General features: G+C 32.5%; 1 protein-coding gene across 1 annotated transcript; it reads left to right on the forward strand.

Moving 5' to 3' along the window:
* The first annotated feature begins 2,553 nt into the window (after positions 1–2,553).
* On the forward strand, positions 2,554–21,608 carry LOC114169813 (DNA-directed RNA polymerase I subunit 2). The gene is made up of 27 exons (XM_028055130.1): positions 2,554–2,896; positions 3,352–3,434; positions 3,555–3,674; positions 5,225–5,301; positions 5,732–5,795; positions 5,948–6,018; positions 6,783–6,860; positions 6,979–7,024; positions 7,162–7,342; positions 7,422–7,474; positions 9,760–9,833; positions 9,985–10,102; positions 10,492–10,579; positions 10,780–10,895; positions 13,214–13,341; positions 13,436–13,515; positions 14,959–15,200; positions 15,277–15,441; positions 15,568–15,732; positions 15,808–15,882; positions 16,108–16,211; positions 16,290–16,365; positions 17,016–17,144; positions 17,221–17,361; positions 18,197–18,409; positions 19,647–19,901; positions 20,770–21,608. The coding sequence occupies exons 1-27, from the start codon at positions 2,731–2,733 to the stop codon at positions 21,187–21,189; spliced, it is 3,528 nt and encodes a 1,175-aa protein (XP_027910931.1). The 5' UTR covers positions 2,554–2,730; the 3' UTR covers positions 21,190–21,608.
* The last annotated feature ends 1,787 nt before the right edge of the window (positions 21,609–23,395 follow it).

Consider the following 23,395-nt stretch of genomic DNA (forward strand, 5'->3'; position numbering starts at 1 on the left):
TGTAAATTTTTCATTTTGATTCACCTAATTTGGGTCGAGATTTTGTAAGATGTATTAATTCTTACTTTAGAAGGTTTAGGTTAAATTGGAACATTTTTTAGCTGTAAGCAGAAATGGGATCTTTTTGCATTCCACAATGTATTTTTTGACACCTGAAATTTCTTTTAGTATAGTTTGGAGTGGATTTCTTTTGATTCACTTTTAATCTATCATTTTAATTATTCTTAATTCATCACATTACATAAATAAATAAAAATAGATAATTAAAAGATAATTGAAGTGATGAGTTAAAAATGAATCAAAATATTATTTGATGTTTTAAAAGAATGTCCTTTACACTTGGAAAGCCATTTTATCATTTAATTTGCAAGAAATTTTTATAATATATTTTAACATAATGTTTTTGGTTTCGGAAATTTTGAAATTCCTGTTAAGTTTTCGAATTAAAAAATTATGCTTATTCTTGACATTTAATAAAATGATTCTAGTATTTAAAACTAATTTGAGAAAGCTTTGGGTTTACAGTTTAAAATTATATATTTTTAAATTTTAAGAAATTAAAATAACGTGTTTTTAAATATAGAAAACTAAGACTAGAATTATCCTAAATTTTACTAGTGAAGTTGTAATTAAATTGTATATTGTATACTTTTTACATTTGAAAAGTCTTTTACAGTAAATAGAGAAAATTATAAGGAATGAGAAGTTAAAATCTAGGACGAAAATAATTAAAAAAGAAAGCGAGTATGGACCATAGGTTCCATACTTGTTCTACACAAATAACCTTTTAATTTTTTTAACATGTTTTAAAGATGTAACATAAAAAGCTATTACTTCATGCACTTTCATAATTACTAATTACACCGCACGATATAAGAAAAGTACTTAAACACCTTTCACTACTGCATCATGTCACTACCATTGTTGCTGTCATCACCGTTCTGCTGCAGCAACAGGAAGAAGAAAGAAAAAGATTTTTTTTTAAGTTTTTTCTAAAACATTATGGGAGACACTATAAAAACTTATTTCAAAAAATTCTATATAATCTGGAAATCACTTTTATATAAGGTAAAAATTATCATTTTAAAAATTTGAGTAGGGTATGTAAAGAAATTGTGGGGTGCAAAAAGTAAAAGCCTTAACAGAACTTTTAAATTATATATGTCAAGCATTTTTTAAAACAATTAAGTCTTAGATTAGTATTTTGAGACATTTTCATTATAAATTAAATAGTAGAATCATGAAAATTAAATGGACTATCGTCTAAAATAAATTAAATAAAAAGGATTTGTATTGTTGGAAATCAATTAAATAAGAAAAAAATAGTATATTAATAAAAAAAAGTAACTAAAATTGAAGTACATAATAAAAATTAAAAATATAAAAAGTGTCATTATACTTTTAGAATTAGAGATGTCAAAATGGGTTTCAACCCGTGAGCCAACCCGGCTCACCACGGGCTCGAGCCGGATTGGGTTGAGAAAAATTCAACTTTTTCAAAAGTGGGTTGAACTTAACCCGGCTCACTTAACCCACGGGTTAAACGGTTCGAGTCGAGTTGAAGGTGGGTTTGCCCACTTAACCCACCAATTTTTTTTACAATTTTTTTAAATTTTTTAAAATTTTCTTTATTTTTTTTTTAATTTTTTAATAATTATTTACTACTCCTATTATATTTGTTCACAATTTCATATTTTTAAATGCTAGAATGTTGCTTAATTATATTTGAATAGTTTGAATGTTTAATTAATTTGATTGTAAAGTTATATATATGTTGATACTTTAATCTTTAACTATAATCTTTATAGTAAATTACTCAAGTAACCGTCTTACAAACAATTTTTTTCTAAATTAGCATGAAAACGTTTTTTTATTTATATTTTGTTGAATAGTATGACAAAAAATTTGTAATATTAGTCATGCTTTCTTAGACTAATGGATACTTTCTTGGAAATAATTCTTCATATATTGGTGGTGAGCATGATCAAAACATTGGTTATTGATTTTACTATGATTGTCATCTCATGAGTTACTTAAAAATTTATTTAAATATTTGAATACTAAAAAAAAAAAAATTTAGGTGGGTTGGTGAGCCAACCCGCTTAACCCACCAACCCGTAGTGGGTTGAACTGGGTTGTAAAATTTCTGACTCACCAAAAAGTGAATCGGGTTGGATTCACTTATTTTCAATCCGACTCGTGGTGAGCCAACCCGTATAGCCGGGTTGACTCACTTTGACATGTCTATTTAGAATACAACTTAAATAATAAAAAAAACTATATTATTTTACACAAATAATATACTAGTATAATAAACTAATTTATAATTATGATAATATGTCGGTGATAACATCCCTTTGTTGCCAATGGAAGGTAATAATAAACATGTAAGTTTCCTTTTATGATGTATTTAGTCACCTTAACTTATTTTTTACTAACATATAAATTTTAATTATAATATTATGAAAATTAGATAATTTTGATATTTTTATTTTAATTAAACTAGCTCATCCAAACACTATTAAAGTACAACGGCGCGAAAGTGATATTAGGTATATTGTGTATCCTATTTTCCCAAAGGTTACATATTCAAACCTCTTTTTCTCAAGCTTCCGCCGCACCTTCTTCTCCCTCCCTTCAACCACCACTCCGCCGCCGTCACAACCTCCTCTCCGCAGACATACTTGGCGCGTCCGGCGAGGCCATAACTCGACTTGGATAGCAGCGAAGATGGTGGTTAAACCAGGTTCGGTACCGGATTTCGAGGCGCTCAGAGAGCTGTTTAAGCATCATATAGAGTCCTTCGATCACATGGTAGACGCTGGATTGGACACCGCTATCCGCCACATCAAAGCCGTCGAGGTTTTCGACGAGTTAACTGCCACAAAGCTTAGAAATATCCTTTTTCTTTGTTGATGAAAAACGCTATCGATTTTCTCCATAACATTCGTGTTTATGCGTGTTTAGCTTTTACTACTATGTAAAGTTGGAATGGTAGTTATTGCAAAGTTGTTAAACTTTCTTAAGTCCTGTTTGAACATATTTATCTACACGAAAGGGAAAAAAGATAATGAGGTAAAATGAATTAAGCTTGTCTATAAGATAAAATAAAGTTACTTACTTCAGTTTCTGGAGGAGTTATATGTGAGAGCTTCGATGGAGATTGATTGCATTAGTTAGTTTTACCTTATGAGAGTATTAGCTCCATTCCTCTTCTTGAAAAATGGAATTTCCCACTTTTCTTGAAAATGATTATAGAGTAGTTTAGTCGAGTTGAGGGACTTGCATTTACTTGGATCCACATAGAGATGATGATGTGATTGGTGTTTGTTCTCTTAACTTGGTTGTTACTTTCGTTGGAGAATCCAGTTATGTATCCACCGCAGAAGGAGCGAATTTCGAGGACGATGAAGGAAGCTTTACTTCCGTTTGAAGCAAGTTTCAATCTCTAAGATTTCGTACTTTATATTATTCAGAATTTTATTATTGTTGTTGTTATTTTTAATTTAGTGATTGATTTAGTTTGTGATGTTTTTTTTTTTTTTTGTGAGCAGTGTAGACAGGCAAAGATTTCTTATACAGGAAAGCTAACTATAGATGTTTGCTTTCAATACAATGATGGACCTGTTATTAGAGAAACTTTAAATTTTGGACAGTTTCCCATAATGTTGCAGGTTTGTTTACTTCCCATAAAGTATTAAATGATAAGTTTTTACTTTATACATTATGAAATGAAATAAATATAGATGTGTGGAAGTATCCGTTTTCGTAGGTTTTGTTGTTTGTCTGTATATAAAGAGGAGAGTGAAATGTATTTATTTTTTATTTCTGCTTCTATGATGGTTGGAGAGCAGAAATAGTTCTGGGTGGATGCAAGTGGCAGGAAAGATTTACTTGTAATGATTCACAATGTACTTTTCAAATGTGCACTTTGAGTTTGCCATTTTAATTTGTGAAGCTGTTTATTGTGGCATGTGTATGAATAATTTTTATTCTGTTATAAAAAGAAAGAGCATTAAGGACCTATTTACCTGTGATTTTTTTTATAAAGTTGTTACAAAAAAATAATTTTTTGTAGAACTTTTTTCTATGCGTGCTTGTTTGTTTGTAGGCAAGTGTTTCTCTTAATTTTCAGTTTTAGTGCAAGCTTATTAATTTCACTATATTTTATTCTTTGTGTGCTAGGTTGTTTGTTGTTGTAGGTAAGTTTTTGGCTTAATGTTTAGTTTTAGAGAAAGCTAATTAATTTCTGTGCATTGACAATGCAAAGCAACGAGGTCAAGCTAATATTTGTTGTGGCTGTGCACGTTTTAGTTTTTCAGTACTGCACACTTTTATTAAAGCCTATACTTTAACGTAGATTTAGTAGCTACATTTATTTGTGATTCACAGAAGTGAAATCCCAGCAAATAAAAAAAAAACATCTATTGTACAGTATCCACTTACGGCAAAATGAAAAAAAAAGAGTTGAATATTGATGCTATAGCCTGTTCTGATTCCTGTACATGTCTACCAAGAAAAGCTCCATGATAGAACCCATATTCTCTGTGCCAAATAAAGATTCAAATGTTCTGTATCCTTGGAAGCTATTCTTTTTGTCCCAAATTGAAGGAGCAGCATGAATTTTCCACTGCCGCAACAACTTAAAACTTGCCATCTGTTTCTGTATCCTCCAGCATTTTAAGCTATTTTTAGTCCTTGGTATAAACACTTTGTAATATTATCATTTTACCCACTTGAGATTAAAAAAGAGAGAAAAATATATTTTTGGAGGGCTTGAAAGGCCCATCTTATGATCTTTTATTTATAATGATAGAAATCTGATACAATAAGAACATGAAAGATTAAAAGACTACACTAGAATCCTAGGTATACAACTAGGTTTAACTCATAGATACAGCAGGAAGCAGTTCTCAATACAACTACTTTCTACTCAGATTTTAATACTTATTCTAACATACCCTTTGGAAAACGTGATAAATTGAATTTTACATTATTAATTCATATGCTTTTATAAGCTAACAAGTTGTTTCTTGTTTATAAACCCGCTCTATTTCTACACAAATTTTTGTTTTGCATATTTTCTCGTGCATTTTTATGTATGGGTTAGTTGTTTTAAGTACTACTGTGCTTCAAACCTTATTAGTTGTGCTACAAAATTAGTTTTTAATTATCTAACTCCACAGTTGTGTTGAATGTTTTTCTTTTGCCTGTACTGCTGCAGTCAAAGTTATGCAACTTAAGAGGTGCTGACCCCAAAAAACTTGTGTCCTACAAGGAAGAAGCATCGGAAATGGGTGGGTAAGTGGTTAAACCCTGTCTGTGAAACTTAATACATAATATTATGATAAAGATGAACTTCTTAGTTGTATAAACTCTTTTACGTGCAATGTTTCCTTTTGAAATATAAATTATGTGCCTGCATTTAGGAGAGTTGGTCCTTCATGTAGTATTATAATAGAAGAGCTCCTATGACTCAAGTTCATTTTATTATAATATTACATTGATGGTCTGGTCTGGTCTCTTTCCTCTTTTTACCTTAGGCTTTGTAAGCTTCTGACTTATGAGAGCTAAAGCTAATTAAATTTGAATAGTTGTGCAAGCTCATATTTGTTCTTCACAACATAAACTTTAACTTAAAACTTAAAAAATGCTGTTCCATTCCATTCCTTAGTTTGTTTCAAGATTGTTTGCTGATAATTGGTTTATCAAACACCATTTCTTTTTCCAGCTACTTCGTCTTGAATGGCCTTGAGAGGGTTATCCGACTGTTAATTATGCCAAAACGGAATTATGTAAGCAATTTTTTGTGTTATGTTCTTCGCTTGCATTCAGTAAGCCTGTAAAGTTGTATGCTTACCTATTTTCTGCATAAAGCTAATCGTGGATTTCTCATTCCCTTGTCATAGCTTTATTAATTCCTTTTCTTGTTCCTTACATGTTGTAGCCAACGAGTATGGTGCGAAATTCATTTAGTGAAAGGCGAGAAGGATACACTGATAAAGCAGTTGTAATAAGGTTTGTAACTGAAAAAACTTGCATGTCACTCTAATATTTTTTTTCTTGCATGTGCATCAAGAGAAGAGTGTTGTATGGGCTTTATAAAGAGTAATTTTGTACAACTTTTGTGGTAAATAGTTTTCTATGGGTTTTATAAACAATTAATATCTATCCCAACCCAAAGCAGCCTTAGCATCACTGAAAAATGTAGCAATATATATGCATTAACTAAATTTGTTACTTAGAAGTCAAAAAATGATAATCTTTAATTAATTCTATCATATTTTATTTGCTCCCTTTTCCTTGTTCTCTATCTTCTCTTCCAATGGGTTACTTTTTTATAAAAAGTGGGCAAATTCAATTTAGGACAAGATGGTTGACATATTTGTAATTTCTTATGATTACACTAAGAGTGGTTAGTCTCTTTCAAAGATAGTGTATAACTGATTGACCAATGTTAGTTTTGGTTAACTAGTCCTAAATGGCAGTATGTCCAGCCATATATTCTAATGGTGTTTTCATCGGAAAAATTTCCTTCTACAATTATATTATATTAATATCTAATGCTTTTTATTTGGTATGCATGGAATTAGATGTCCAATGCATTCATTACTGTTTAAATTTTCTTCATTCATGGAACACTATCTTTTCTTTCCATCTTTTTCAGCAATTAGGCCATTTTGTTTTTGCCAAAAGTGAAATATGTTGATTTCTTCAGTGTTTAACCCATTGTTTAATACTTTAGCATGATTTCTTTTTAAGTTTTATGTTTTAATGGTTAGGTGTGTAAGAGCTGATCAGTCCTCATTATCAATACGATTGTATTACCTTCGTAATGGGAGTGCAAGACTTGGTTTCTGGTAAACAGCCTTTTTGTTGATTAGAACACCTAGTCCAAACTATAATTTGCATTCCTAGAAGAATTACCATGATTTGAGATGTAAGTAGACATATGTATTCGTGATAATCATTTTTCAGGTTAAGAGGAAGAGAATACTTACTTCCTGTTGGCATTGTTTTGAAGGTAATGATTGCTGACTCTATTAATTTACAATAAAATTCTGTCTTACTCTCTAGCTTCCTGTATTCATCTTATTTCTCCATTATTTGGTTTTTGTTTTTGGAGGATTTATTTATGGTGTTAATGGTCTTCTGTAACAGGCCCTCATTAAGACATCTGATCGTGAAATTTATGTAAAATTGACAAGTTGCTATAATGAAAAGTATGCAAAGGGAAAGGGTGTTGTTGGGACCCAGCTTGTTGGTGAAAGGGCAAAAATAATCTTAGATGAACTTCGAGATTTGTCTCTATTCACCCAAGATCAATGTCTAGAGTATATTGGTAGTTATTGTGGCACTCTTCAAGGTCCCTTTGCCAAACAATTTGTATATTTTTGTACTAACTATTCGTTTTATATCAGGAGAGCACTTCCAACCTATTATGCCTGAACTTAAGCAAGCCAGTTATTCTATTGTAAGTCTTTGATTTCATTATTCTATATTAATAATGGTAGATTATACTTCCCTCTTGAAGAATGTTTAAATTTAACTGCCCTTTATTTTGAAATACTAAATTCCCTTCCTTGTACAGATTAGTGTTTGCTATACTTTAGTCTAATTTGACATGAAAAGTCTTTATGTTTTCATTATATATTAATGTTGAATTATACTTCCCTCATGAAAAATGTTCAAATTTAATCGACTTCTGTACATTGAAATATTACACTTCCATCCTTGGAGAGATTAATATGTGCTGCACTTTAGTCTAATTTGACATGAACAAGCCTGACATAAACCTGATATCCATTTAAAAAGAAATGAGGATTCCTCCCTGAAATACAGTTCCTATGTATGAAACTTCTAAGGGTTGAATCTTCCAATGCCCAAAAGTCCCAAATTATTTTTGTTGAAGAAAGGAGAGAAACAAAATGAACTATTAATTATTTTAACACACATTAAAATAAGGTCACAAGATTATTTATTGGTAACCGCTTACAAGAAAAGCTATTGTTAGTAATAGCTGACAGCTGTAAAAGCTAGGAGCTGTAACAGTAAAGGTTAACAGTTGTTCCCTTTAACAATTATCACCCCCCATCAAAATCAAGGAGAAGATTTTTCATAACAAAAACTTTACACATTGAGTTTGTCTCTAAGAAAAGCATAACGAGTTGAAGATAGAGGATTGGTTAGCACACCTGCCCATTAATCGAGAGCAGGTATATGATAAATGAAGAGCTTTGATGCCTTAATCTTTTCCCGCACAAGGAAAATGTGTTTAGTGTGATTATGAAGCACGGGATTGTGAGCAATATACACAACAATTTAATGAAACTTGCAGTCCAGTCAGCAAAGAAGAAATCCATGTTAATTTAGTTGAAGTTTTTTTCAGACTTCTATACTTACCTTAGTGCTAGAACGAGCACCAATTCACTGCTTGTGGGACCGTCAAGATTTTAAATTGGGATCAAGAAAGATGGCTGCATCTAAAACATATAAGGTAGGGTAGGGAGATAGATCAACTCCAAACGTGGATAACATGCAATTCTAAACCCATAGGGAAAGAAATGGAATGAGCTTTTGTAAGGCAGGTCTCAAAAATATTTGCTGAGTCAGAAGAAAATACTTCACAGAAGATTTTAATTTCAAGGCCATGAAAATCGTCTTGATAACCAAATTCTTTAGTAGAAAAATCTGCGGGAAGGTTGGTTGTAATTTGTTGAATGAGTAATAGAGATGTCATTGGTTATAATATCATCAAGATATACCAAATAATAACCTGAGATTGTTTTCTGTAAACAAAAAGTGAAGAGTCACATTTACTGCTGTCAAATCCAAATTGAGAAAGAATAACAAGTAGTAAATGAAACTTGTAGTCGAGTGAGCAAAGTAGAAATCCATGTTAATTTAGTAGAAATTTGTGTCAGACTTCTATACTCAGCCTTACTGCTCTAGAACGAGCACTAACTGCATGTGGGACCTTCAAGATATTAAATTGGGACCACGAAAGATGTCTGCATCTGAAGTAGAACGTTTTCATCAATATTAGATGCCCAATCAGCATCACCAAAGGTTGGACACGTCCGGCGGAAAATATAGTCCATGGAACATATAGTACCTTTTGTTGGGTTACAGAATAATTGCACAAGTACTCGTAACTAAAATAAAAGATAAAAATAAAAGGAACAAAACAGATAATAGACAAAAAATGTAATTTTATTAAAAGAAAGAAAATTATATACCTTTCTCTCTAGCTCCAAAGAGAAAACAACAATCTCTCTTTTGGAAATAGGAAAAACAAATACAAAGAGAATCTTAAAGGATAACCAATGACTTTCTTTATGAGAGCCTCTTACGACTAATATTAGTTCCTCCTTGCAAGTGTAAGTTCATTGTTGAAGTTGTAAACTTGAGTTTGAGGATTTTAGATGTTGAAATTAAAATTGTTTGAATTCCTAAGCCAACAACAAGGGGTTATTCAAAAAATTGTTCCATCTTATGAAGTTTTCCAAGTTTATAGGTAGGTGTTCAAATTAGTTGTAGGCGAAACTAAGAGTCATACAGACTTAGAGGAAGAAAACTTGCCCCTTTAAGGATTCTAACACATTGTATAAAGGTAGAGAGAGATAATCCAGATGACAAAATTTTCACTTTATTTTTAAGCCCCACCCCATATTCTGCTTGAAAGAAATATTTTATGTTCTTAAAAAAATAAAAATTAAGACATTTTCCATTGATTTTATGAAGTTCTTTGGTTTCTAGGTGGCTGAAGCTGTTTTGAAGGACTGCATATTAGTTCATCTGGATGAGAATTTCGACAAATTCAATCTTCTCATGTTAGCCACTTTCTCTTCTAATTTATGTGATGCTTTTAAATAGTCTGATTATGTTCTTCTTTGTGGACAAGAAATACTTTTTGTAAATGATTTATGTATAGTTTTCTCACATTTTTCGTTTTGTTGGGGTCCTCCTTTTTTCCCGCTTTAGCTTCATGTTGCAGAAACTTTTCTCGCTTATAGACCAGACGTCAGTTCCAGACAATCCCGATTCCTTGCAAAATCACGAGGTTTTACTCCCTGGCCATCTGATTACACTTTATATCAAGGTATAAATGTTTTTCATTTTAATGGCCTAATTACATACACTTAAAGTTTATATTTGGTCCCATTTGGCTTTTGGATATTGACTTTAGTTTCAAACTTAGAATGGAATAGGGTTCAATTTCTGAAACGCCTGTTCATTTGTGCCCTTTTGAATTGGTCAAATTCCATATAAAACCCCAATTACATAAAATCTTTAGAGTCTCTTAAACTTGACCCTACAACTGATGTAGAAGGGGCATTGTATTCTCTTGTTGACACTCTTGTTCCAATATATCTTGGAAGTTCATTATCATTTCAGCTTTTAGTTCTATTACTTTATCCTATGTTCTGGTTCACGTTTCTTTCCATCTCTTAATGTTGATTTCTTGTATTTGCATACTTTTTATCTCAGGAAAAATTGGAAGATTGGCTGCAAAAAGGAAGAAGGCTTATTATGGATGAAATCGATAAAAAGAGCCAGAAATTTGATATCAGCGACAGTAAGTATATACTTGTTGGTTATTTCGGCCTGCTGTTTCTTGGATTCCTATATTGTTCTGTCTGCTTCAGTTTTTGGTTAGCGTGCTTAATTGGTGTAGTTTACTGTGTCTGGAGCGATCTCGAGACTTTATGTATAGTCTTCAAATTATTTAATTATATATAACTAGTCATTTTATTATTTGCTTCTACGGTATTGCAGTTGCTCAAGTTAAGAAAATTATGGATAAAAATTCGTCAAAGCAAGTCAGTGCCGCTGTTGAAAACATGTTGAAAACTGGAAGATTGGTTACACAAACGGGTCTAGATCTGCAACAGGTTCCAATGTTTAGTTAAATTATGCGACTGTTTATAATTTTGCATTTGCAACCTGTCAATTATTGCTTACATATTTTTGTTTTCTTTCAATTTTTTAATTTCCTATTATTTAATAATAAACTTGATCTCCTTATTATACAAACTAACCCGAATTAGTTCAGGCTAGACACACAAAGGAAAATCCAAAGCAATTGAAATTGATTGGTCCAGATCAAAGTATACCTTGAGCATGATCTGAACCAGCCCATCTGATAAGGATAAAAAAGATTCTGCTTTCTTTTTTATTCTTTTGATGATCTTCTCATGCACCTTCTGAATGACACCTGCACTGATCCCCGAATGCCTTTTCTTAGTTTTATCGTGCATATTGTTAATAGTGTCCTATGAAGCATGGGCATTTCAACAAGAATAATAAGTTGAACCCTAGAGCATATGCACCAAGCTAGGAAAGATAAATTGAATCCTAGGTCCTCTTAGGGATTTAGTTAGAATGTTCTTGGACAATAGGTTCTCTCTAACAAAGTGAATCTCTATATGTTTTGTTTTCTCAAGAAACACGGAGTGGAGACGATATGAAGAGTTGCTTTGTTGTCAAGATACAACTTCATATGCTTATTTTCACAAAATTTCAACTCTTGAAGGAATTATTTAAGCCACACAAGTTCACATGTAGCTGAGGCCATAGATCTGTATTTAGACTTTGCACTAGATCGAACAACAACACTTTATTTTTGACTTTTCCAAGTTACAAGGTTCCCTCCAAGGAACGCACAATATTTTGTGTTAGATCTCATGTCAACTGGAAAACCAGGCTAATCTACACCACAATTCCCTATGACTTGAGTACTTCCCTTGTTTACAATAATCCCCATCGTAGGTTCCCTTTTACAAATTTGAGAATGTGAATCACAACATTCCAGTGAAAAATGTTGGGTTTTGTGTAAATCGACTTACAACTCCCACTTGATAAGAAAAACTAGTTCTTGTTATATCATGATAAGTGACTTTTCCAACCAACTTAGAAATATTAGAAATTACAATGAAATTAGAAATATTAGATTCAAGGGAAGAAGGGACATTATATTGATTAGGAAATAAGTAGAGAGAATAGCCTAAGCCTAGGTATGAACTTAGTATATTAGTGTCAAGCAATAAGGTGCATGCAATTTCAACTAAGTGCCTATTTTTCTTTTATCCTATACCTTTTCTCTAAGGTGTACAAGGACAAGTGGACTAATGTTAAATGCTATTAGAGGAAAAATATTCTTTGGCATGATCACTTTTGATGATTTTAATAAGTTGTCTAAATTGTTTTTGATTTCATTTAAGACATAAAGATAGAGTAGCGGGTACATATATTTTTTGCACCCGTATGTTAACATGGTGGGGACGAGTATCATACTATCTGTACCCGTGGATATCCGTACCTGTTAAATTCTAAAGTGGGCTGGTCGATCCAAGACTAATTAAAGAACTTCTAATGTGTTGAACGTCATCTAATATCTACTTTTGTAATTTTATTTGGACTTGAATGAATTTGAGTTTATTTGGACTTTGTTTGAAATTTATGATAATAACAGTATTGTATTTTATTTGAATTTATGGTTAAAATATGTTATTAAATATTTTTAGATTTTTTTTGTAAATACATGTGTATATTAAAAATATATGCGGGTATCCACATAATGGATACCCACACGAATATGGGGATGGGTATGGGGTGGATATTTATCTAGCGGGTAGGGTGGGGAAGCTACTACCTGTCCCGCTGACATCCGTCCTGCTGAAATCCTTAGGCATGACCTATACTCCAACCATAGTTGAAAGAAGAAAAAGGAGGCTAACGAATTTGACAAGGGTGGCATGATGGTGCTCCAACATGGGAAGGTGATGCGTGAATGATATGTGTTTGGATGAGCTGCACAAAGAGGTTGATTGTGGCGGCATGTGAGGAGGAATTAGCCTATCCGATAAATCAGGTTTTGCATCACTCTGAGAGGTGCTTCAAATCTGGTGCTTGTTGGTGGTGGTGGCAGATCATGAAATGTAGTGCAACATTAGCCTTTTTTGTCGGGTCGATTGCAGAAGCCCTCTATTTGGTGTCAATATATGTTGTGGTCTAGTTCAATGATCTGGGTTAGAGTTTTGAACCAGAAGTTTTTTGAAAATGCCTATCGTTAATTTAGCCAAAATATATTTTGAGATCGAGTAAAGTATATCAATGAATAGAAAGACTAATTTCTTAATTGCTTTAAATATCTTGTTTTGTTTGCTTGTTCCCCAACAAGTTATTCATAGCCTATTTTCTTCTTAATCAGAGGGCAGGATATACAGTTCAGGCTGAAAGGCTAAACTTTTTACGTTTTATATCACATTTTCGTTCCGTTCATAGAGGGGCCTCATTTGCTGGACTCCGTACCACAACTGTCCGGAAGCTCTTACCTGAGTTAGTACTTTTTACATAAACATGTTGTGATTTTATTATAACATACTTGCATATATGTTTTTATGTAACTTTTTATATAAATATATATATGTAGATCTTGGGGATTTCTTTGCCCTGTGCACACACCTGATGGAGAGCCTTGTGGATTGTTGAATCATTTGACTCGCACTTGTAGTAAGTTAATTTTCCCATTTTTTTTTTCTGATTCAGTTATCTTCCTCTGTTTTCTTTTCTCTTAAATAAAAGGTATTTTGCAACTAATTATGAAGTGTACCTCTTAGTGACTTCCCCATATGTGACTGCCTTGATGTACCTCTTACACGGGGTAGATTGTTAGTCATTAATAATTTAATGAGATTGTGAATTGCCATTTTTTCAATCTGTAATTGCCTCTTACACGGGTTTCCTAAACTAAACTAGATTCTTCGAGACATGCATGTTAGCTTTCAGTTTATTTTAGGGAAAAATATAAAGCAGCTTTTAATTGTAACTTTCCGATGATTGGCTGATATTAAACCATGCTTTCGCAGGGCTTCATTCATAGTTGCATGATTTCATTTTATTTTAATCTCATGTACACTATTTTTCATGTGAATTCTTTCACAGTTGATCTGAAAAGAAGTGTGAATAACACCTTCCTGATTTTGATCACAGGCTTTTTTGTCCTTATATCATGCACCTATATGATAACGTTAACGTCAAATATATATTGGCTAAATATGTTAATTGTTATTGTTTCTGTACACCTCAGTATCTAATTTTATTTAGAAAAATATTGCAAACCTAGATACTAAGTTTACCGGGTCTGTTATTATTAGTATAATGAAGGCTTAATATGTTTTTAATCTAGATAAATTGACCGTGTTTTTGTTTTTGGTCGTTGTAAATTTTATTCTTCAGTTTTAGTCCTCTAAAATTGAAAAATATTGTTTTTATTTGTTATAAAATGGATGAATTGTGGTTGTAATACATGTAAAATATATTTTTTTTCATTGTTCAGAAATTTGGAATTACTAATTTTAATTCCTAACTTTTTAGATAGATAAATAACATTTTATATTTCTAAAGTACTTTACTTGATGGCATTATATCACAATTCCACTACCACTTGGAATAGTCACTTGACTTTTCATTAAACACAAACATTTGATGAGTGTAACATAATATTTAAGGATAAAAAGCAATGATTTTAAATTTTAGAGAGATAAAGGGAATTTTATGGGGGTTATAAAATTATTTAAGCGTATATTGAATTACAATTCAAAGACTTCTACATTAAAAATATATGTATGCAAAATCAGTTTTTATTGCATGTTTTCAAATGACTTTGTGTATCAATCAGTTTTTTAACATTCTGTTTCCAAACAAAACTCATGATATTAAAAACTCTCATTTACTTATAATGAATTCTTTTAAATCATATCAATTCAAATCAATACTATAAATACATTTCCAACATGCACTTAGTATGAACTGAGGGTATACGAATTTGTTTTTGAGGATGCTGAATTCTTTAACATGGATTGAAAGAATTTTTAATTGCATTTGTATTTCATTGTTCATTAATCCACAATCCAATCATTGTAGTTAATTATTTTTTCCGCTTCTGTATTTCAGGGATAACATCATTCTTTGATTCTCAAGGAAAAATTAAAGATTATTTTAAAATAAAAAAGTCCATTGAAGATATTTTAAAGGAGGTTGGGATGACACCATCCGTGCCAAACACACCTCTTCCTGGTCCACCTGAAGCTCTTACTGTTCTCTTAGATGGTTGTGTCATTGGTTGTATAGCATCCAGTGAAGTGGAGAAAGTTGTGGCTTACATACGAGAATTAAAAGTCTCTTCTGCTTCAGTGGTTCGTTTTTGGTCAAAATCTCCGTGCTTCCTTATTTAAATATTAATTGGTGTTGACTTAAAACTATGTGGCACAGATTCCTGATGACATGGAAGTGGGATATGTTCCTTTGAGCATGGGTGGAGCCTATCCTGGTCTTTACCTTTCCACGTCCCCTTCAAGATTTGTTCGACCAGTAAAAAATATATCAATTCCTTCCAATGGAAATGAAAACATTGAGCTCATTGGGCCATTTGAGCAGGTCATTATAATTTTTTCTTATGTGTTGTATGATTGTTTGGAGCTATTCTAAAAAAAATCATCACTGAACAATGCTTTCAACTTAGGATTTGCCAAATTTTAACTGTTTTGTGTGTTTTTTTAACAGGTTTTTATGGAAATTAGATGTCTTGATGGAGGAGATGGTGGAAGAAAAAGTTCATTTCCTGCGACTCATGAAGAAATCCACCCAACAGAAATGCTTAGTGTAGTTGCAAATCTCACCCCGTGGTCAGATCATAATCAGAGTCCACGAAATATGTACCAATGCCAGGTTCTATAATCTTTTGTCTTGGTATCCAAATCTATCTGAGATACAAAATTTTTTACTCTGGGTTATGATATGTAGATGGCAAAGCAAACAATGGCATTCTCTTCACAAACTATTCAACATCGTGCAGATCAGAAGTTGTATCATCTTCAGGTTTGTTCAAATCAGCATGTTGAAAATTGCAGATACACTAAGTTGGAAATAAATTGTAGTATGTGGTATATAATTATTTCACTTGCATATGTGTGATATATGATTTTTTTTTGTCTAATCATAACAATCGGTCACCAAATTATATCCACTTCATGTGATATATTGTTATTATTTATACTTATTCTCCCTAGATTGTTATAACTTAAACATTTTGGGTATTTTCAGACTCCTCAGACTCCCATTGTACGCACAAGTACATATAGTAAGTACAACATTGATGAATTTCCGACAGGCACAAATGCTATTGTGGCAGTTCTGGCTTATACAGGGTAAGTGCTTTAATGCAAAACAACTGTAGTTTAATCTTCCTGCACTATTAACAAATATTTTCTGTTAACTAATTACAGATATGATATGGAGGATGCCATGATTCTAAATAAGTCTTCAGTGGAACGTGGAATGTTTCATGGACAAATATATCAGGTTAGATACTGCCGCATCCAACTTGACATATTGCGTCATAATTAATTTTCTCTGTTACTTCATATTGAGGTACTATGACTTCATTTCATGTTAAAGTTTTAGCAGTTTTCTCTCAGATTCCATTGTTGCTTTAAGTTTTCTATTTGCAAGACTATTCCCTTTCCAACATGTTTCATTCACACTCGATGCAGCCATGTACTGAAATGAAACCTAGCCTTTGTACTCTAGGAAGTTGGAATTTTCTATGAAGCAATGTTTTCTATGAAGCAATGTCTCTTAGTCGTATATCTTTCCTTGTTTTTCCATAACATTTATTATTAGCCTGAGGCATTTATTTGTTAGACAGAGAGTGCAAAAAAACACAATGCACTCTATGTAGAACTAGGCATATATTAACGTAGTGATGAATATACAGATCCTAGTTTCCTTGTTTGATATATAGATATACGTTCAACCTTAATCTCATGTGCAATGAACCTGGACAGCAAAGTGAAATAGATTATTTACATATTCAGCAATGTTTTTATCTTTGACATCCTTTTTACCCTTTTCTGATGTTCTCATTGGCTGCTTATATTCATTTCCTTTGTTTTTAATTTGTGTTGCTGCAAATTCTGATACCAAATTTTCTTTCTGTCTGTTTTTGGAAGACGGAAACTATTGACTTAACTGAACAAAGCAGAAAGTCAGACCAATCTTCGAGAATGTTCAGAAAAAGTAATGTAGAGAAATCAGCTCATCCCTCTATTGATTCAGATGGACTTCCACATGTTGGTCAGGTATTGTGCCTCTGCCCCTCTATTTCTTTTCTCTTGACTTCAATTTGTCATGTAAAACTTATTGTGTGACTTTCAGATGATACGACCAGATGAACCCTATTGTAGCATTTATAATGAAGTTACAAGTTCCACACACACATTTAAAAGAAAGGGTTCTGAAGCTGTTTATGTTGATTATGTTGCTGTGGATGTCAAAAACTCGAAGCAGCTTCAGAAGGTGAATCAAGAAAGCTCATTATAATTTTCTCTTTATTTGGTGAACTAGTGTTTCTGTTTAAAAAGAACAATATATTTTGTCCCTTTCACGTTTTTGTTTAGTTCTTTTACATTTTGGACGTGCAAGGAACTGAGACTTGTATTGTGCTGATTGCCCCTATTTTTGTTTGCTGCCACCCTATTGTTATATAAGTGAAGGATGCTTTTGTGGTTTCTTCTTGTCTTTTTTTATTTCCTTTCTTCAATAAAATTTTATCCTTTTATAATTCATAAGACAACAACTGTATTCCCAAATTTGATTTGTTTATGAGACGACAGAATATTTGATTTGCCGTTTAAGTTTATAATTTCTATTCATCCCTGATAAAATTTTTGATATTTTCTGTTACACTGTATAATTCTGCATTTGTAATCTGATTACTGTTACAAGAGATATGTTACTGGCAATGGAAACATAAACTCAAGCTAGATTACTATATATATATATATATATATATATATATATATATATTTATATATTCAGTGTAGTTTGATTTGATCAGTCAGTTAATCTTAGTGAAAAGAAACTCAAAAGAGAATTTGAGAAGACGAACCGAAAAGTTTTATTATCACATCACACTGAAAACGTGAGTACAGAAATGTATTTATAGGCACTGCTTACTGACACACATGTGATAACATACATGTGATAACTAAGTAAACTATACAGACTAACTTGTTTATACGAACAATTAATGTATTTTTTTACTGATCTTGTAGTTCTTTGTTGGATTCTTCACTTTCATCTGCTGATTTATATAGTTTGTTTTGTGCTTGTAATTAATTATTTGGACCAGGTTAACATACGCTTTCGACATCCTCGGAACCCTGTTATTGGGGATAAATTTAGCAGTAGACATGGACAGAAAGGTGTTTGCTCTCAGTTGTGGCCAGATGTTGATATGCCATTTTCTGGAAATACTGGCATGCGCCCTGATCTCATCATCAATCCCCATGCATTTCCTTCCAGGATGACAATTGCTATGCTTTTGGAATCAGTTGCTGCTAAGGTACTACAATAGAGTAATGTGTGAAAAATATCATATTGCAAAAGCCTTATGAGTGAAGATTATCATATAAATTCTGAGGATTTTCCATTTGTAGTTAATGTCGTAGTAGTCAACAGTGCGCTAGCGTAGTGGAGTAGCTTTCACTAGTGGCCATTGCTAGCCCGTAAAAATAGTGGCATTCATTAACTAATTTTTACCCCTGGAATACAGTAGTTATTTCTGTTCTGACCTCTGTTACTTCACAGTTTATATAAGACTCTTTTTTCATCTGCTTTTGTTCTTTCTTCTTCCTTTAGACTTCCCTGTTCACATTCTCCTAATTGTTATCTAATTTCTTGTGCTTCTTTTTTATTAGTTTCAATATCATCTTTCTTTTTTGATTTCGTTACTATGAACTTGTATTATTTATTATAAATTTCTATAGTTTAGGGCGTTTTTCTTTTTGAGTATTTATACGTGTAGTGGATTTGTTCCTGTGTAATAGTCTTTTTCTGGAGGAGAATTCGTTGGTTTTTATGTCAAATTTACAATTTGTAGACAAAACAACTTTTGTTTTTCTAATTATACCCTTATTTCTATTTTTATTATGTATTGGAAATTGTTTGGAGAATGAAAACTGTAAGGGGTATAAACATTGCATTGAAAATAGTAGAATTAAATGTTTTTCTTGGTTTGGGTGAAAGAACCTTGAACAATTATTATATAGGAATAAAGGTACTTTTTAGTTTGTATTATAAAATTTTAAAAAAAGTAGTCACTCTTCTATTTGGCTAGAGCAATTTCCTTGTTGGCTGGTTCCCACTGTCCAAAATTCATCACTACGGTTGGTTGAAGACAAAGATATCTGGTTCCCTTAATTGTTTTTCCGTGGATCATTGTTTAGATTTGTCTTCACTTGTTACCAATTATGTTGTTAACTTGAAGCATCATACTTGTACATACAAAAATGGTAGCTTGCATTTGTATTGTAGTGTTCACGAATCATCTTTCAAGTTTAAATTATTTATTAAAATTTTTTACCAATACAAGTGGGATTGTACTATGTTTAGATAAATTACAGTATTTATTATACATACAATGACTAATAACGACTTAGAAAACTTGATATGTTTATTCTAATTAATATTTGTATTTTTATGTTGATATTATACCAGTTTCTCAGGTTCTGTATCTTAATTGTGCTGTATCAGTCTCACTTCTGAAAGCATGCATGATTAATGATAATTTGTTCTTGCAGGGAGGTTCCTTACGTGGAGAATTTGTAGATGCAACTCCATTTCGAAGTTCAGTGAAGAAAGACGATGAGGGGTCTGATTCAAAATCTGGTTCCCTTGTGGATGATCTTGGTCTTATACTAAAAGAAAAGGGATTTAATTATCACGGTCTGGAGGTTCTATACAGTGGTGTTTATGGAACAGAGCTAACATGTGAAATATTTATTGGGCCTGTTTATTATCAGCGGCTGCGACACATGGTTTCAGACAAATTTCAGGTGAACAAATTCACTGCTCTTACTTCCTATAAAATCATCAGCAAAAGGATACTTCTCCATATTTTCTGTGATAACACATCAAAATATGTCAGGCTTTCTCTTAGAGAGTGGCTTTGATAAACTGCATCTGTATATCAAATTTAAGCTCAAAAGATTTATATGCTGGCGGGTAGGGATGGGTTGGGTAGGCACTATCTGAACTGCAACAGAAAATTTGACCCGTAATCCATTCTGTTACTTGTGTTACTTGGCAGATACTTGTTTAAAAAGCATAATATATTTTAAAATCCGGGGATATTTATAGATATTTTAAAAAAGTTTATAGATTTTTAAAATGAAATTTAAATAAAATTACAAAAAATATAATATAATTTAAATTAAGTATAAATTAAATTTTAATTTTAATTAAATTTAGCCTAATAAAATAAAATAAAATATTATTTTATTTTCTTAAGAACAATGATTACCTGCTGTACGAATATTTGTACCTCACCTGTTCATAAATAGATATTAAATTATCCATTATTCATTATCTGCGGTATTTGTTTGAAGTATCACTTATTACTAGGAGCGGATTTTATCATGAATATTTAAAGGGTATTTTTGTCATCCTGAATGACAGGACCGGAACAGTAGAACATATCTTCGTTCTTTTGAATTGCTTTCTGCTCACAAGAATTTCAGAGACATTTTGAATAAATAACAGTTTCAATCTTAATCTTGTTGACAAGTATATTGATTGCTCGGTACTTTTGTTCATATTCCCCCACTCGGCCGAGTTTCAACGAGGGATTAAGTTCCTAATGCCTATAAACTAAACAATAACAACAAAGGTTGTTTGATACCATATGTTCTTTCCATATTATAGGTTCGATCTACTGGCACAATTGATCAGGTTACCCGGCAGCCAATAAAAGGACGGAAGCGTGGTGGAGGAATTCGATTCGGCGAAATGGAACGTGACTCTCTGCTTGCACACGGAGCTGCATATCTTCTGCATGATAGGTTGCACACATGTTCTGATTATCACATTGCTGATGTATGTTCTCTATGTGGAAGCATGCTGACAACAACATTCATCGAGCCGCAGAAGAGGCCGGTGCGCCAGATCGGTGGGCTACCCCCCGGAAGAACCGCGAAGAAGGTTACCTGTCATGCTTGCCAAACGAGTAGAGGCATGGAGACTGTTGCCATGCCTTATGTGTTCAGATATTTGGCTGCAGAGTTAGCAGCAATGAACATTAAAATGACTCTCAAGCTCACTGATGGAGCTGAAGTTGGAGCCTAATATGTTTACATTATAGTATAGTCTCAGCTGCTCTTAAACTGATTGAATGTGGTGAAGCTTGTGATTGCAGCATGAATCTTCAATGGAGCTCAGATGCTTGCTCACATCATGGGAGAGTTAAAAATTTTGCTGACCCTTTTAACAGAAATTTTGCTCACATCATGGAGAGTTAAAAATTTTGGAGCACAAGGTTTGAAGTGTTATTCATTTTGTCAATTGTTATGTGGAAAGTGTTCAACGGATTCAGAAGGTGGGAAGACTTACGTGGATTTTATAGTTATTGTAAATTCTATCGTAGCCTTGAGTTGGGGTCTTGATTATTGCTACTTGAAGATAGATACATTTTTCTATTATTATTTTGCATATTACCAGTAAGTTTATACAATTTTTAGTTTAATGATATAGTTATTATGTGGATTTTTTGTATGCCGTCAATGAATTAAAATTCACTTTAGCTAAAACATTCAAAGTATTAGAGAAATAATTTTTATTTCTGTGAAAATCCATGACGTCAGTGTTGTTGCATGTTATTTTGTTGTGTACTGATTTCCTTAAATAAAATCACGTTTGTAAATATTTTTATTTTATAGATGGATATTTAGAAGCTTGATAATGGATGCAATGAATACTGAGATATAGGTATGAAAAAACAAAGACATGGAAGAAGAGAAAAAAAAAATCATTTACGGAGGAGGTGGAACAAGGTAGAATTTGGGATAGCAAAAGAAAATATATATGAAGTGAATATGGCTTTGAATAAGTGCATGGGAATTGTAACATTCATTCTAACATGAAGAATGATACAATTAACATTTATAGTAATATGGACCTTATATGCTCGAATGCTCGTGGAAGTTTAATTTTCGTGTGTTTGATGTGTAGAATTATTCCTTTGAATGATGGGCAAAAGACAATTTATGGAACCAAATGTAGGTGACTTTTCCATTTCTATTCTTCATCAAATGATTATATTTCCCATTTATTTGTTGAAAAAAAATGTTCGAAGACATGTCCTCCAAAATATGTAAATATAGTGTTAGATTGTTTTAGAAAGATTAAATGTTGGTTTAGTACTATAAATATTATTTTAATATCATGAAAAAAAATTCCGAGCGTAAAATACACTACAGAGCTAAAACAATCACATCAAAAGCTGATATATCAAGAAATAAAAGAAAAGATTTTAACGTGTTCTTCAATACATTTCTTAATTTAAACCTTTCGTTTATTTAGTTAATAGAAAAATGATAGCCACTCATTCATAGATGGAATGTGGAGAAGACTCGGCAATTATTGGTTGACTAAGCATCTAGTGGAATGCTTGCAATCCATATTGGAAGAACTGTGGTGTGGTAGAGAAACTAAGTCAAGGTACATGTGAAACAAGAACAAAAGGGAACAAAGCAGGAAAAGAAAGAACGGGAAAAAGAGCAATGAAAGCTTTGTCTTATTGTCAGAAAGAGAAAAATACACAAAACTCTTTTTATGATATCAGAAAAACTAATCTATGACAGTGTATAAAGGAAAACATGAATGAGGACGCTAAGCGCGACCAATATCGCTTGGCGCAATGGAGAAAGATTATCAGTCCCTTAAACTGGGAATAGATATCTTTCATTTCCACTTGAAAAGATGAATCTTGAACAAGGATGGAGGCAGAGGCTTGGTAAGGATGTTAGCTATTTGAAAAGTGGAACAGATTGGGAGCATTTTGATCAAACCAAGAGCAGCCTCGTCACGAACGACATGAGTAACTATTTTAATGTGTTCAGTGTGTTCGTGAAAAACTTGGTTGGAAGCAATTGGAGTGGCAGATTGATTGTCACAATACAGCAGGACAGGTTGAGTGAACGAAGCATTAAGATCTTAAAGGATGTAAGTTAACCATTGTAGTTCACTTGTGGTTGATGTAAGGGTTTGGTATTTTGTTGCAAAGGAGCTTCTGGAGACGGTTTCTTGGATTTCCAAGAGATCAGGGAATTGCCAAAATAAATGGAGAAAGTAGTGATGGATTTTCATGTTGTCGAGCAGGATGCCCAATCAGAATCACTATATGCCTTTAACTGGTGAAGATTGGATTGTGGAAAGAAGAGACTGGTGCCTAGAGAACCCTTGAGGTAGCGAAGGATACGAGTGCAGCTTGTTGATGAGCATGTGTTGGTGAGGAGACGAATTGACTTAGGTGGTTGACAATAAGGTTGTCAAA

This window comes from Vigna unguiculata, chromosome 11, assembly GCF_004118075.2.
Source record: "Vigna unguiculata cultivar IT97K-499-35 chromosome 11, ASM411807v1, whole genome shotgun sequence".
In the NCBI taxonomy this organism is placed as follows: Eukaryota; Viridiplantae; Streptophyta; class Magnoliopsida; order Fabales; family Fabaceae; genus Vigna; species Vigna unguiculata.